This window comes from Athene noctua, chromosome 5, assembly GCF_965140245.1.
Source record: "Athene noctua chromosome 5, bAthNoc1.hap1.1, whole genome shotgun sequence".
NCBI lineage: Eukaryota > Metazoa > Chordata > Aves > Strigiformes > Strigidae > Athene > Athene noctua.
In genome coordinates, this window is record NC_134041.1 from 20,792,805 (window position 1) to 20,808,731 (window position 15,927).

General features: G+C 35.9%; 1 protein-coding gene across 1 annotated transcript in view; it reads right to left on the reverse strand.

Moving 5' to 3' along the window:
• Positions 1-15,927, reverse strand: part of DPYD (dihydropyrimidine dehydrogenase) — a 369,160-nt gene that overhangs the window by 96,670 nt on the left and 256,563 nt on the right. Inside the window, exons 16-17 of the mRNA XM_074907341.1 lie at positions 1,450-1,570; positions 450-569 (exon numbers count right to left, since the gene is read on the reverse strand). Of these exons, the coding sequence (XP_074763442.1) occupies positions 450-569; positions 1,450-1,570 (241 nt within the window). The remainder of the gene's footprint in view (positions 1-449; positions 570-1,449; positions 1,571-15,927) is intronic.

Here is a 15,927-nt window from a genome sequence, read left to right on the forward strand (position 1 = left end):
GGAAATAACCTCCTTGGAAGAGGTGCACTTGTTGGGAAGGAGGGAGGAAGGCTGGAGTTTGGGCTATGAAAAATAGACTGCATTTGGATTGTTGATATTTCCCCCTGCGATGCCCTTTCATTAGCCTCTGTCTAACATGGGGCCTGACAATTGTGACAGAATGAAAAATTTGAGGAAAAGCGAGGGTCATGAGAGAAGAGATTTCCTTCCCTCTCCAGTGACCCTATCACAGTATTCTGATGTAGTGCTTTACCATTAAGGAAAGGGCAACCCAAGAGCCTTCACACTTAATCTGTTCCATCTGTCATGACTATTAGAAACATTGACCAGCCGTGAGCTTTAAGGACTCGGTGCAACTGCAGACATGATATTCTAGCCCACTACAAGGACCTCCTGATGTTCTGAAAGCCTCCAAGGAAGTACCATGCATCAAAAAGGGCAACACCTACCTGACATGCCACCATATGTGGTCCTCAGTTCTCCACCAACTGCTGGCCAAGGTGTGCTGTCTGCTTTCAGTCCCATCAGTCCTGACACAGTGTTGGTGGCTGTAACACCATCTGCGCCACCTGTGAAAGAAAAGGTCAGTCACTTTTTGTTAAATCATGTGTATAAGAACAAGAGAGGAAAAAATACAACAGAAAAACTGTGAAACTGTGAAATAACTAGAAATTCAAATAAACAGCTGAAGACAGAAAGCAACAAACTGTAAGGGAAAGTGCAGAAAAGGGTCCTTAAGACCACTCCTGGGCTGATAAATTTAATGCTAGCTTCAAGGCAGGCTGCATCAGTTGAGAGCGCTGTAAGGGCTATAGGACAGCATGTGGGAAACACTGGGACTGACAGGCAGATCTCTGCTCTTCAGCTGTGTGGGACAAAACCTGCTACAGTGGTTGTTCAACACCTGGAGGTGCCCCAGCACAGGGTCACTTCCTCCAAGCTTGTGAGGAGCAAGACAAAATGCAACAGAGAAATGACGACCGTGGTTCTAAGTAATGGATTAATATACCTACTTCCAAATTTAATTTCCTGCCATATTGTACTTTAAGCTCCAAAGAAAAAAAGAATTATACATATACCTTCAAATAGTGTATTTCTTTTTCTCAGGACACACCATTTTCACTTCTAATTGTAGGAACAGGGGAATTTACAGTAGTATAGTAAATGCATAAATAGGATAGAAATAGAAGTGTGCAGACAAACACACACACACAAATGTATATGGTTTACTGTTAACAGTCCAATATAGTTCTTTTTGTATATTGCTATATTCTAGAAGCATGGACAAAATCAGCAAGCCTTTGATCACTATGCTTATTCAAAATACATCAAATAAACTATTTTCATATTAGTTTCTGTTGTTATTTGTTATTATTACAGCAACTACCCTATCTTATCCAATCCAGCAAATCAGTAAATCTGCACAGCTTGTGCACTGGCTTCAGTTACCTTCCTGCGCAGCCATCGCAATATTCACAATATCGGTGACATTTGGGGTCAGCTTGGCAAAGAAAGGAATCTGAACAGCTTGTCTAACCCAGCGACAGATGTTCCGTACCAGCTCTGGATCCTGTTCAAATAGGTCAGATAAATATAGAACATAATTAAAAGTAATATGAACAAAAGTGCATCAAGGAAATAGAAAACTTTGCTATAAGTGGCTATACTGTGATTTTGTGAAATTACACATCAGGACCGAACCTCATCTCATTAGTTAACTTCTTTCAGACACATCGAGGAATTGCAAATCCATTACAGAAAGGTTAGTTCATGAAAAAAGGAAAATCTGCCTTTTTTTTTTTTTTAATTTCCAAAAGATAAAGATATCACAATATGTTCCCTTCCCAGAGAGAGGAAAATATCATCTCGGATGACAGAGACTTTTATTACCCCTTTATTTTAAAAATTACTTTTCAGTTTTAATGACTTACTCTATGTAAGGTATATTGAGAATAACCCGTATCCTATAAAATAATGTGAACCTGAAGCATTTGCTGATCATGCCTTGATCAGAATGAGTTGAGGTTGCAGAGCTATTGGAATGCAATTCAGCATTTCTGAACTCTCCTCTCACTTCAGAAAATAACTTGGGATGGCCATAATGCAAATGAAAGATCAAAATCTTCTCTGCTAAAGCCAGAAATCAAAATCTTCAAGTGTTGGCTCTTCCTGATTTCCAGGCATTTATTTCCCTTATGGAATATCTTATGTAGACAGTAATCAACGATCCTTTCCATTGAAAATGGCTCAGTTGAACTAACATTCATGGGTATTGTTCAATATAACTCTCAGGGTATGGGTTACTGTTTTTTTCTGTTTGCTATTGATAATGCTCTTCAACAAATACCTTACAATTTCAATACTAATGCAGGTAGAACAGAGTGAGTGATCTGGTTAAAAATTGAATGGTACAAGATTTAGTACAAGTATAACTTCTGGGTAGGCTAATTGGTACCACAGTGATTATTTACACTCACATTTACTAAATTTTTATCCCTCTCTCAGATAATTAAGTCTGTCATATATGAATAATCTTCTCCCATTAGGATATTGTAAAAACTCAGAAAGCTGCATTGCTATGTAGTAGCTGAAAATGGGATGAGCCTAGATGAAGTCTAGTTGAAAACTATCCAGTGGACATCAAGGTTGTCAGTCTAGTGAACACACAGGAAATATCCCCTTGCTATTTCTTCTTTTTGCACCAATGGTTAAATACTAACAAAAAACCCCCACAAGCTGTGTTCCTAGAAAGTACACAGTGCTTGACATGAATAGTAAAACCCTGAGACTTAGCTGTGCCATTCCAATAAAAATGGTGATCTCCCCGCCCATGCAGCTTCCATGAAATATGTATGAACACTGCGCTGGCAGTATGAAAGCAGTTGCATCTTTGACTTTCATTTCTGTTTTGAATTTCCTTGAGGCCCAACACAGAAATGAGAGACCCTCCAGAACACATGAATTGTATATCCTTTATGTTAATACTTCTTAGAAATCCTTGTAATAATGTTCAGGATGTTGGCACCACATAACTCATTATGCTGACTGCATTGTGTTTATAGGGCTGCCATAAAAATTCTTACTCCAATACATACTAACACTTTAAAAAATATATAATCATTTGAATCCACACCAAATAACTTATTGGGAGATCTCTTTCATTCATATAAACCTAATTTCCACCCTACCTAAGACAATTTCACTACTTTGTCTTTGTTAATAAATAATAATTTGACCCTTTTTTTTTTTTTTCCCAAAAGTAAGTAAAGATCTTAATTTTCCATCAGTTCTGCTTCTCCCACACCAAGATTAATGCAGTGAATGCAATGGAAAGGTCATCAATTTCTCAAGCTAGTAAACAGTTTAAATATCTGATTGTACAACACATGTTTAGACAAAGCCCTTTTGAAACACTCACTTTTGTCAGTCTTGGAAACCTGCCCATTTTTCATACCCATAAAACCACAGGTAACAATAGGAAAATAACTTGAAAACTCAACTGAAGGAGTTTTTTACTTCACTTGTTATTCCAAGAGAAAATAGGAATGTTTAGTGAGAAAACACAGAAAAGTGAAAAAAAAAAAAGTTAACACAGTGCTCTGCTGCACAGTGAGACAGTCACTGATAGGAATTGGAAAGGAGTTGAAGTTTATGCAAAAAATCAGAATTTCCATTAAATTTGACCATTTTGGATTGAAACAAGTATTTCTAAAGTCTTTTGTTCTCTTCTAATTGCTTAATTCATTTGCTCATTAAATAAATATCATATAATGCTGAATGCCTTAAAAAAAAATGTTTTCCCTTGTGCCACTCCCAAAAGACACACACATGTGACAGATCTCACCGCTCCCCTTTTCAGTGCAAGTCCTACAGTTGAACTGTACTGAAGCATCCAGCTGATCCACCCTCTTCCTCCTCCCACTGCTCTGCCTCCAGCCCCCACCTGCTCAGATTCCTCCTGGTGTGGCAGCCAACACCAGTGAACCATCTGAGCCCACCCTCCCTCCACTCGCTGCGGTGGCATCGCAAATGTCCAGTGGACACAGCCACCACATGACTGAGCTTCCCCGCTGCCAGAGGGATTACTATGACATGAGAATACCAGAGTTTTTATGCTCTGAAGATAACACATTCTCAAAGAGGAATAATATCCCCACCTGTTTTTATCTATAACATCACATTTTTTTCTTTAGATCATTAAGAAACATTCATTCATTTATAAAATTCATAATTTCCTGTTATATTTGCACTGAGAACTTGGAAAAATGCATCATAAGTCATTACATGGTTAAAAAGAGAAGATATTAGTGTCACCAGACAGCTAATTTCCATATGAAATGAATGAACTACATTTATTTAATCCAGGGGAAGTTCACTGGATGGTGTACAACCTCTCCATAGAAGTTTGCCATTGGACTGAGAACAATTTGCAGAGGTCACACAAGAACACAACTTTTGAGAAAGATTTAAGCGATTAGAAATAGAGAATTCACTTCTAAGTGTGATCATTGACTACAGAAATTATTCCAATTTGAAATGCAGTTCAAAACTCAAGATTTCTGAGAATATTAATTTATCATGTTCAGCAAAGTTTTAAACTCAGGTGCAAATTTAAGAAGGTAAGAAGCCTAGTATGAAAAACTAGTTTCAAAGAGGCTATGTAGGCTTCATTTTGCCTAATTCATTTTGCTGATTCGGGACCTCCCACCTACTTGTATTTCTGAAAGATTGACCTCAATTTACAAATTGCATTTACTGATTCTTAGCAGAGATTGGATTTATAAAAAATTCAAGGATGAGCATATAACTTTTAAAAGAATGAATCGAGGCCCATAAATCATGTTACAAAAAAAATCTGTCACTGCTAATACAACATAAATATATTTTTTTATCCCAATCCAACTTTATGAAAGTGCCTGCAGCTTTGATCATTGATAAAGTTGTTGATGAAGCCTACACAGTTAAGAAATATTTTTTAAATGGCTTGATATGTAAAATGTTATTAGCTGTAAAAACAGCTGGGCATTTACATTTGCAACATCAACAATATGAACTAGAATATCATTCTGCTTAATGTAGTACAGGATTTTAATGCTTTTGGTTCAAAGTCTACCATGTTGCTATAAATTATCCTGTTGCACATAACTAGGTTTGTTGGTTCTCTCATTAATGGTGATACAGTGAGATTTGTTACAGAACGTGTAGCATAATTTTGCTCTGTGTGTCAACTCAGAAGAATGAACAAATGCTTCGATGGACTCTTACATCCATTGGTACCACACTTCATTTATCTGCCTTTTTTTTTTTTCTTTCTTTTTTTTTTAAACAAACAGCATCTAAATAAAAGCTTGGTGAAATTATCATCAGCTAAAACATAACACTGATTCATGCACTCTACCTACAGGAATCTGTTGGTAATTTAATACCATATAAAATCTTTTTTGGTATGAGATGTACACCAATGTGTCTTCTGTCTTCCTGTTCTTAATCAAATATTGCTTGTTTGTTCCAAAGGCACAGGAGATTTGAATGTTACAGGGGTTGTCTTTTTACTTCCCTAAGCAGCAGTACAGAATCACTTTTCCTGAATATTCATTATAGCCTTGGGCTAGATGAAGCTTTTAATCGTAACTACTCATTGCCAATGGGTAGATATACTAGAGGAAAAACAACTATTCACCTTTTTTTCTAAATGATCACATGATAAGCTTAACTACAACCATAACTATAAGAATAAGTCCTCAGAAATTAAAGCAGCAAGTTGTCTACTGATTGCATTTGGCATTGGTAATGAGATGAATCCCACGTCCTATCACCCCCAAGGCAGATACATCCTGCATGTTTAAAAAGGAGCGTGAAAATGCTGTGCACAGAATAGGTCACCTTTCCTTGTGCTTCATGGAAAGAGACAAAACCATAAAGAGATTACCACAGAAATGTCTGCTGTAGACTTTTGGAAATTTTAAAAATTTTTACTATGACTTATTTTCAGTGTTCTTGCAGGATCCTCATTTTTACAGTATCCTGTTACTGCACAATCTTTATCCAGAACACCTCCCTGAGGTAGGGAAGTACTATTATATCTGTTTAATAAATGGAGACAGGACAGTCAGATGGACTGAGGTGTACCTCCCCAAACTCACCTTGTTTTGGTGCCCAGTTTTTACTGTCATTTGCATAAGATCTCAAAAGGTTTGTCTGGCAGAAAACTGCACTTGATTCTTCAGAATACCTTAAATCATGAGATACTTTCCAGATTAACAAAAGAAATATTTTTGATACTTGAATTTAATAATTTTTTCAGAATATTTGGATAATGCAAAAAATGTGAATAATACAACTATTTTAGGGTAACATGCTTTTCTTTACTATGCAAACAGTCCTTGGGAAGCACATATTTCTGCGCATATGTACCTATGTATGTGTGTATATAAAGAATACAAATGTCAGTCTGAAAGATATAATAAAAATAAAACTGTTACAGAATTTCCCCCAAGAACTTCATGAAGGTGACCACTCTGTAGAGCACATTAGTTGATATTGTCTAATCACTGCGACAGAAAATGGACCATACCATGCATGCCTCAGTCCATCCCTAATTACTATGGTGGTGGCAGTTCTGTATCACTAAGAACAGGGTAAAGACCTTTGCAGTTGTGGAAAGTATAAAAACATAACTTCTCAGACAGAATCCTGATTTGTATCATATATATATATATATATGTGTATGTATATATATATATCTCATACATATATGTATAAAGGTTTTCTTACATAGGACTCCTGGAGTTATTACAGGTCATGCTGATGATTTGCACAAGTCCATTATCCTGACTGTGATGATGGAAAGTTCTAGACGGCACAGAGAATGTGGAATCCATTAGGACCTTGCATGTAAAGTCCTTAAACCTCATCTATCACTGTCTACAATGACCTAAACAACAAAGTTTCAGAAATTAAAATACTTCATTCTATTTAATGCAAGTGTAAGTCTGATCTTCCTCATAAACCTCAAGTCTTTGATAGATCCAAAACTTTCTCATATATATCTTTTGTCAATGTGTTTCATGGATAAATCATGCATTATGTCAATATGTCTGTAATTTTAAATACTAAGGTACAGAGGACTTCTTTTGTCTTTGTATGAATGTAACACACAAGAAGCTGACATGGGATTTCTTATATATGCTTAGTAGGCAAGTGGAACCAAGAGTCCCTCATCAGTACATTCTTCTGGTGACAGATTTTCTTTCTGTACTGCCTCTTAAAAAATCTTGTAGCCCCTTTCCATCTATTACCATTGGAGGAATTTTTTATATGAAAGAATGTTCTAAAGTTAAATTCCTCATTCTACACAGTAGATAGATTTTCCAATAGCGTATCAATAGGTATGGAAAAAGGAGGGAGTGCTTTTATATTCAGGAATGATGTAGCCTAAGAAAAACTTTAAAAGTAAGAATGTGTACGATTTGGCTTTTAAATTTAATTCATGTACTAGTCTCACTTTACTGTTTCATTCAACAACAGACTACATAGGGAAGAGTTAAACCTATCTTCAGTCAAATTGCTGGGAGCCCATGAGGACTCAAAACCACCCTCATCTGAAAAACAAGAAAGGAGAAAAAAATCTTTCACCGTCTGCAGATAACCTCCACGCAACAGGCAGACGTTCTTCCAGGCCATGTTACCCTTTCTTTGTGAACATTACAGTGGCACTACCTGCCACAACCTGCAGTGTGGGCAGGCAAGGGCAGGATACATTTAGAGCAGCTTTAGGAAGTGAGTAATGATCATTTCTATAGAATCCTCACCTATTCAATCCATTCTACCAGCTCAATGTGTAGGTCTGTATCTGCATCTTTTACAGAGATCCCACGGAAGTTCTAAGGACTTTTTAGCCTGATAAGTTGTTAGTTTAAATACTTTTTATATGTATCTATCACGTATTTCTTTTCCAGATCAAACATGGATCCAGAAATTCATCAGGAAACGGGAATTAAAAAAAAAAAATAAAAATTTTTCTCTGTGTGTGAAGAGCTATTCTTTTGATATTCCTTCAAATGTGAAAGTAAAAGTATGGGAATTTCAGCTTAAAGCTTTGCAAATAAATATCTTTAGCATTCACCCTTTTTTTTTTCCATATTATTATTGATCTTTTCCACAGCTACCTTTTCTCCCTACTCCTATGAGAAGTCGTACCTGCCTTCATAAAACTGTTTATCTCTAAACCTACCCAAAATTTCCACAATACCTAAATACAGAATTCAGTCAATCACTATAGCAAAAGAGACACCATTTCCGAATCTCATGGTTAATTTTACTGTCTTCTCACATCCTAGAAAGGGGCAATTTAGGTTGTGCATTTGTCCCACTTCAAATTTAATTAAAGCTAACAATTTGTTTAAAGCCTGTCAAATTAAGGGAAGGATTTCCCAGGATAGAAGATGAATAACTCTCTACTTTTCATCTGGAGTAAAAAATGCTTCCTCATTTCTCAGGAAACTTGACAGATTTTGGTCAACATCTATTGACCGCAGCTGTCAAAAAGAAAGAAATGAGGCAGTTTAACCTAAGGCAGGAATAACAGTTTTCACAGTTGTATGTGAAGCTATCTGTATATATTAGGAAAACTTTCAAAAAATGCCTAAATGACTTCAGATGCTTTGGGTCAACATGGTCAACCCCACAAAAATGTAGCTGCTGGATGAGAGCTTATATCCTTCTGTCTAGAATCTATGATATGATGTAATGTGCAACCAATGCCACAAACTTTTAGAGATAAGAGTATGTGAATTCAGGACGCTTTTTCAGTCAATACTCTATTGCCTTTTGGCATGAGATCCAAAGTGTGCTGAAGGTAGTTGAAGCCTTTTCCATTAGTTTAGCAAAAAAAACCCCCCAAACCTTCAAAATCTCATTAGACATCTTCAATAAAATGGTACAGAAAAATCCTATTCAGCATAAAAATTCAAAACTGTCCATAAATGGATAATTTCATATCTTTTCTGGGAGGATCAAAATGTTTCACTCCAGTTTAGGCCATCAGCTTTTATTAGCTTGCATTTGGAAACAAGAGGTCTTTTCAATATGAAGAGAGGTTGTAGGGGGTTTTTTTTGAACAATGTCTAAAAAATCAGAGATTCATATGAGAAGAGTTAAGCAAGATCCACATAGTTACCATTTAGCTACACTACCATAGCAACAATATGTACTGTGAATATTGCTCACTGATTTAATTCAAGGATATACTTATTTTCTACTCTCTTACATACTCTAAAATACTCCTTTTTCTTTTTAAAAAGTATTTTAAAAGAAGGTTACTGGGCAAATTAAGACATTTATGTTATATCTACATAGTAAGTGCTCTCTTTATAATTTGAACAAAAACTGTAATTTTTTTAAATAGATATATATTATATGGCTTATATAATTAAGCATGTAATGCTAGTGAAACAAGCACATTTTTGCTTACACAATATATATAGGGAATAACGTCTGCGAATTTATAGATGTTTGTTCCAAAGTAAAAAACTAAGCAAGAACCTAGAGACTTGATTCAATTTTTTTTTTTTTTAAATTTTATTTTTCTGAGGTAAATTATAAGAATTTAACCCCCCCTGCCATCTAGCTCCATTCTTAGATTCTAGGACTTTATTACTTTAAAGCCGCAAGCATGGTGTCATGATTTGATCAGTCATTGCCAGTTCCACTTGGGGGAGCCTAATCGCGATTCTCCTTTTTTTCCAGTGATACCAATGTGTCACTGGACAAAATCAAGTGACTCTGAATTAGGTCCAGGCTTTTGTCATGACTGAGCTGAGAAGTCAAAGCTCTGAGACCCTGTCTATACTGGGAGAGATAACAGCATGTATCGAGAAAAGCCAACATGAGACTATGATACTACTGTGGTTCCTATTTCTGAGTTAGGCTACTTTGAAAAACTAAAAGAAAATAAATTGGTGCACATAATAAAATGGAACTTCAAATGTAACAGTGTTTAACCAAATAAACTGCAAAGGACTCCTAAAGGGTTTTGACAGAATTTCAATAAATCAGAATTTCGATAAATTTTTATTTTAGCAGATGGCCATCTCACTCATTTTTCTTACTCTCATTTGGTAAAGCAATCACTACTTCTCCCTTCTCCATCTCTACAATTAGAAGCTTTGAAAGCTGTTAAAAGCAAAAGACAAATAGCTTTGATCACCTCTCTCTATTCCAAATGAAAAAATGGGAACAATAAGTTGTTACAGTGTTTCCTTATTGTACTACTACTAGAGCTGCACAAATGAACGATGCTTAATAGTACATTTTAAAAAAGAACCAAAAAAACCCATCAAAAAAACCACACTCCAAAGCTTTTTAACGTATCTCATATAATAGCTGCCAATATTAACGTAGGTCAGTATCCAAACTCCAGAATACATTTATCAAAGTGCTGTGTGGGAGATCCACTTTGGATACCTTATTATCATCACAGAACTCCTACACCCCTTCTTTCATAATGTAGTACCTAATGACTGAAAAGATAACTGACATGAAAACAAGGTCAAAAATGAGCTGGAAATTTTTGATTGACCAGTAGACAAAAATATAAAATTTAGATTTGTGTTGGGAGTTAAAGCAACAGTAAGAGGGATGTCAAGATCAAGCACAACTGAGACTTGCAAAGGTTTGTGGCTGTCTTTAGTCAGCTTGGCAATTACTCCCTTTTCAGATTACATAAAAGCTTTTTGTTTTCTCCCTAGCACTAAAAGAAAAACAACTGATTTTTTTTGAAAACTGCGTCCTCTCTCTGCATAGGTATTAAAACCATAACAATATTCCTTATTCTGAATTTGTTGTGTTTTGGTGGTGTGGGTTTTTTTGTTGGTTTTTTTTTGTTTTTTTTTTTTTTTACATTTAAAGTGTTAATCTAAGCAACCAGAAGAAATATCACTGTTAGAAAACGTTCAACTTTTAAAATTAACTATAAGAATTTTTAAAAAAATTGTTATGGTAGGAAAAGCTCTAAGTTTCACTAAGACAAGTCAGTTAAAAACTTAGTAATCACTGTTTACCGTTATTGATTTTAATGCAACATTAAAGCAGTTGAATACAACCATTATTTTCTTTGATTGTCAGAATAAAGGTTAACAATAGTTGGCCTGAAAGGGTGAAGCATAGATTGCCAGTTCAAATTAGCAAATGATTTGTTCCAGTACCAATTGGGCCTAAACATTCCAAGTAAAAAATGTGAAACTGCACATTTACATGTTATAAAATTCTTGAGATACTAACTGGAAAGGTTTATTTGTCAGAAGCATTGGTATACGTGAAGTGTTGACTAATAAAAATGCCTTTTTATCCCTGACAATACAAAATATTTTATCTTGGTTGTTTCTAGCCAACCAAAATAATCTTTCTCATATTACTGTTAAAAAGTGGTACGCAGTATGATTAAACAATATTTCAGCTCTTTAGTTCATGCAGAGGTTACCTGCTAGAAGGCATAAAGGTTTGATTAGGTTTATATCATACATTAAATATTTTAAAGGGAAGCGTAGAATGCAAATATATGAGTGCTGCATCTACAAACAGCTTTTTCTGGTGGTCAGGTAGGCAAGCTTTTAGTCCTTCCCTATAATAAAGAGGCAGAAAAATACCAAATAATTGAGGAAACCATAAACCTTTGAAACCGCCAAACTAAGGAATTTAAAACCTACATTCTGAGAATGATTTTCCACTCAGTTTTAAAATGACAGTCATACAGGCCTGTATTCAGATTTGGTCTACTGTAAAGAGCAAACCTCCCAGCGCTCTAACTAACTTTACCGGGAGGTAAGGCAAAATTTTAAAAGTACGAGCCTAGTCCTGAAAATTCTCATATGGGCAGTGAAGAGACTAGTTAGCACACTGTTAATTAACTTTATCAAATGGTGGCATAAAACCGAAACCATAAAAAGAAAAAGCTATTAATGTGCACTGCATAGTAAACTTTTATTGTGCACCAAGATGAACAATCTTAAAATATTTTATTTTACCTGCACATAGATACTTGTTGCTGTTTATTTTCTTTCCAATAAATCCTGATTACCAGACATCATTGGTATGAACAATTGCAATACCTTATGCTGCAATTACATATCCAAAGGCAAAGCAGCCCACAGGATCTGGACATTTAACCAAAACATTTAACCATGTAGACCACAGAAATATGCTTGCCTGAGTTTTCTACATTTTCCTTTTCTGAAAGTTTCTCAGTGGATTAAAATACATTTGCAAGAATAAGTACAGGTTGCCATTTGTTGGTTTTTTTTTAAATTATGGTTTTCTTTCTTTCTCAGAAGCCCTCACTATACAGTCCATCGTAGTTGGGCTACTGAAGTGTCATCAAACAGCCCAAATCTTTTTGTTTCCTTTTTAAACAGTGGCAGTTCACTGATATTTTGGCCAAACTGACCTTTGTGACATCTGTTATTCATAATGTGAATTCCAGCTGAAATGCTTCCATCATAGTGAGACTGAAAATAAGATTAGCCCCAACTTCCTTTCATGTCTTCATGAATTTCAAGGAAACAGAATCACATTTACATCTTTTAAGAAAATCCATTCTGCAGAGAATGCTTTCCCTATATAAATAAAAAGCCATCACACATAAACAGTATTTAATACCTTATTAACAGCCATACAATGTCATAAAAAAGTTTCAGCAAGTCCATAGTGCTGCTAACATTACTGTCCTATTTATAATCCCTTTCTAGTTTCCATTTTGTCTTTTGAGTAATTCAATTAAAAATCCTTCAAAGCAATAACAGTGGATTAAATGTTGTCAAACTGCAATACAAAATTACAGAATAGTGTTCTGATGATGAATTTATTAAACTTTGCAGCTTAATTCATTTCTTCTTGAGTGTATGAAAACCAAAATTCTTAAGACAAAATACCAATTAACTGTCATACCTCATTATTAAATATTGTCTCCTTTTACACATTACAAAAAAATGGAATACATGAGCACATAAAGGACATACGGAACTAAAGACATGGAAGAAATCCATTTAAATCATGACTTTTAATCACAGCTGAAACCTGTGAGGGCAACAGAAAAGGAAATGAATCATCAGATACTGGAGGAAGGTGAGTGATGTCACCAACCCAGGAGTGATCACATACTCATCAAGCTTTTTCTGTTCAGATTTCCAGTGAAATAGCTCATGTGTCAATTGTTAATTTGAAAGCAACTCAGCAAAGGGTTTACTTTATGAGGAGGGTTTTAAAGGAGGGAGTGGAAAAGAAAGGGAAGGGAAAAAGACACATATGAAACCAGAGAAGGTGAAAAAATAATCCAAAGAGGTTAAAGCAAGAAAACTGAACTATCAAGAAGGAAGACATGTGGCCATGATCAGTGTGGGAGCCAGGAACGTTACCCTACAAAACACATCTCCTGGCCTGTGAAAAAGTGCTCTTAGACCTACGTTTGCAGGAGGTGGAGGAGGCAATCAGCAGCACCCCTTCTCACAAATACCCTCACAGCAAAACAACACCCAATGCAGCACATCTCTGCACATGCAGACTAACACCACCAGCACCAGAATTAAGGAATCCTTTTTAATGAGGAGTCTGCACCTTGTGATTGAACTTCCTGCATCTGCCTGAGCTTTTCCCTCAGCTGGACTATTAAGGCTCCCATTCATATCCATCAACTTGGGAAGCAGACAATTTCCCCTACCCAACTGCCTAGTTTTATGAAATTTACAGAAATTCAGTATTTCTGAAACAGTTTAAACTGAGAAACACCACTGAAACAGGTCGTTTGGTTGAAACCTGACCCAAAGCAGCAGACAGCACTGACAGACACGGAGACAGTGAGTTCAGTTAGGACTTATCTTTAGAAGATCCCAGCCAAAATGGATGAAAGTGGCCAATGCAAGGGAACAACAAGACATATAAATCCTGAAACTCTACTGCAAACACCAACACAAACCTCAGTTTGATTACACTGGTTTATACTGGATTTTGGGTGGCAATGTTCCCACTGCTGCCATTGCACAATGTAACACCACCCTGCTGTACTTTGCATTAATTTGTTGCAGTAACTGATACAAAAGAGGAGAGAACTAATACTGCCTGCAGGACTCAATGAATTATACTTAACCAACATATTATTGTAGGCTGATAGTAGAATGCCACATGAACACAGATATAATCAAATTCTGTTTGGGGCATCATTTGTTTAAAATACTTCAAGCTCCTTGCTGGCAGAGCAACAGCAAATTAGCATGCTATGCTGTGCACTTCAATTAAAAAGCAGCCTCATCTTTCCTATTTCCAAGGTACAGCAGAGCAAATCTAATTGTGCCATGCAGCCAGTTCTCATCTTTGCAGAGTAACCAGGGCTTTTGGGTTTTTTTGCTTTTTGTTTTTGACAGATTTGTTGTCTTCTGAATGAGGCAATGTGGGCTTTTATGAAACTTGCTTCCTAATTGTAGGCAATAAACATGAACACCGCCAGCAGCAGAGGCTGTAGCAAGTACAGTTTAAGTAAAATGAAAATAAAGGTAAGGAAAGAACCACAAAGCAAGTTCATTTTACATATAATCTGAATAGTTAAACCACCAGGATCTGGATTTCAGTGCTCACAAGAGACATATACATGCCTCCTTCAATATAAACTAAAAAAAGCAGACAATCCCCCAAACCTATAGTTAAATGCTGAGATAGGCAGAGATTTTTTTATATTTTGGAGAAGGTATGACTAATTAATGAGAAATATTTATAAGCCAGGATGTTATTAACTTTTTAAATATTTGCTTATAGCATAAAGAATCTCTATTCTTACACTTAGGCTGAGATCTTTGAATATGAGATTCGCTTTTTTAAGAAGCATCCTCTGGAAATTTAACTGATAAGTTGCTTTCAACTGAGATCTCCCTATCATACTGATCATCTCACCCCAAGTGAAGAGGTGAGTCCTTGTGCTTCCTTTTATCCACTACTCATTTCCTATCCCTGGTACAAACTATGTAGTCAGTACCTTTGGATAGGAATTGAACAGGGTGAATCCACAGAATCAGAGAAATGTTTGTCTGAATTGACTTCTGGAGGGCAGCTACTCCAAGCTCCTGCTCTGAGTGGGACCAGCATCAACACCAGTTGAGGTTGGCAGGGGCTTTGCCTGCCTGAGCTCTGAAAATTCCAGAGATGGAGCATACACAGCCCTACTAGACAACATGTTCCTGTAATGCATCCCCTTTTTGGTGAATTTTTCTCCTGATGCCCAACCTGAAACATTCAGCATACAATTTGTGGCTGCTGCCCCTTGCTGTATCATCTGACACTATAGAGAACCATCTCTCCCTCTTTGTAGCTACTCTTCCTGACTTTGGAAATCACTCGTCCTAGTCAGTCTTATTCTAATGATTCTAGGTATATGCACATTACACTTAACTAGACCTGGAGCTTCATCTGAACAAAGTACGATACAAAATTTAGCAGGAATGCAAAATAAAGCCCAGATTATCAACTCAGTTTAAGTATTCATTCTTACCAGAGCAGCTGGAGAGACTTGTTGACTTTTGGACCAAAACCAAAAAGCCAAACACTGAAATTTGTTGATTTCACATCACAGTAATGGTTCTGAATATTTAATGCCACTTTTTAGAAGGATGAGTAAAAAAAATATTTAAAACATTTTTGCATGATTTTCAGCGAAGAAACAAAAAGTGCACCACAAATATAACACCAAAAGTTAGACATTGAAACATGAATGCTACTGTCTCAGAAGTTTGATTGATTTCTTATTTTCATAATTTTATGCTATAATTACTACAGTAATGAACTATAGTGGGAAAGAGATACTGTCATTTTTTAATAATCTGCTGTTCACCACATTGTCCTTTATGTTTACTTTTAAATGTTTTGTACACTTACGTTATCTGATCCAAA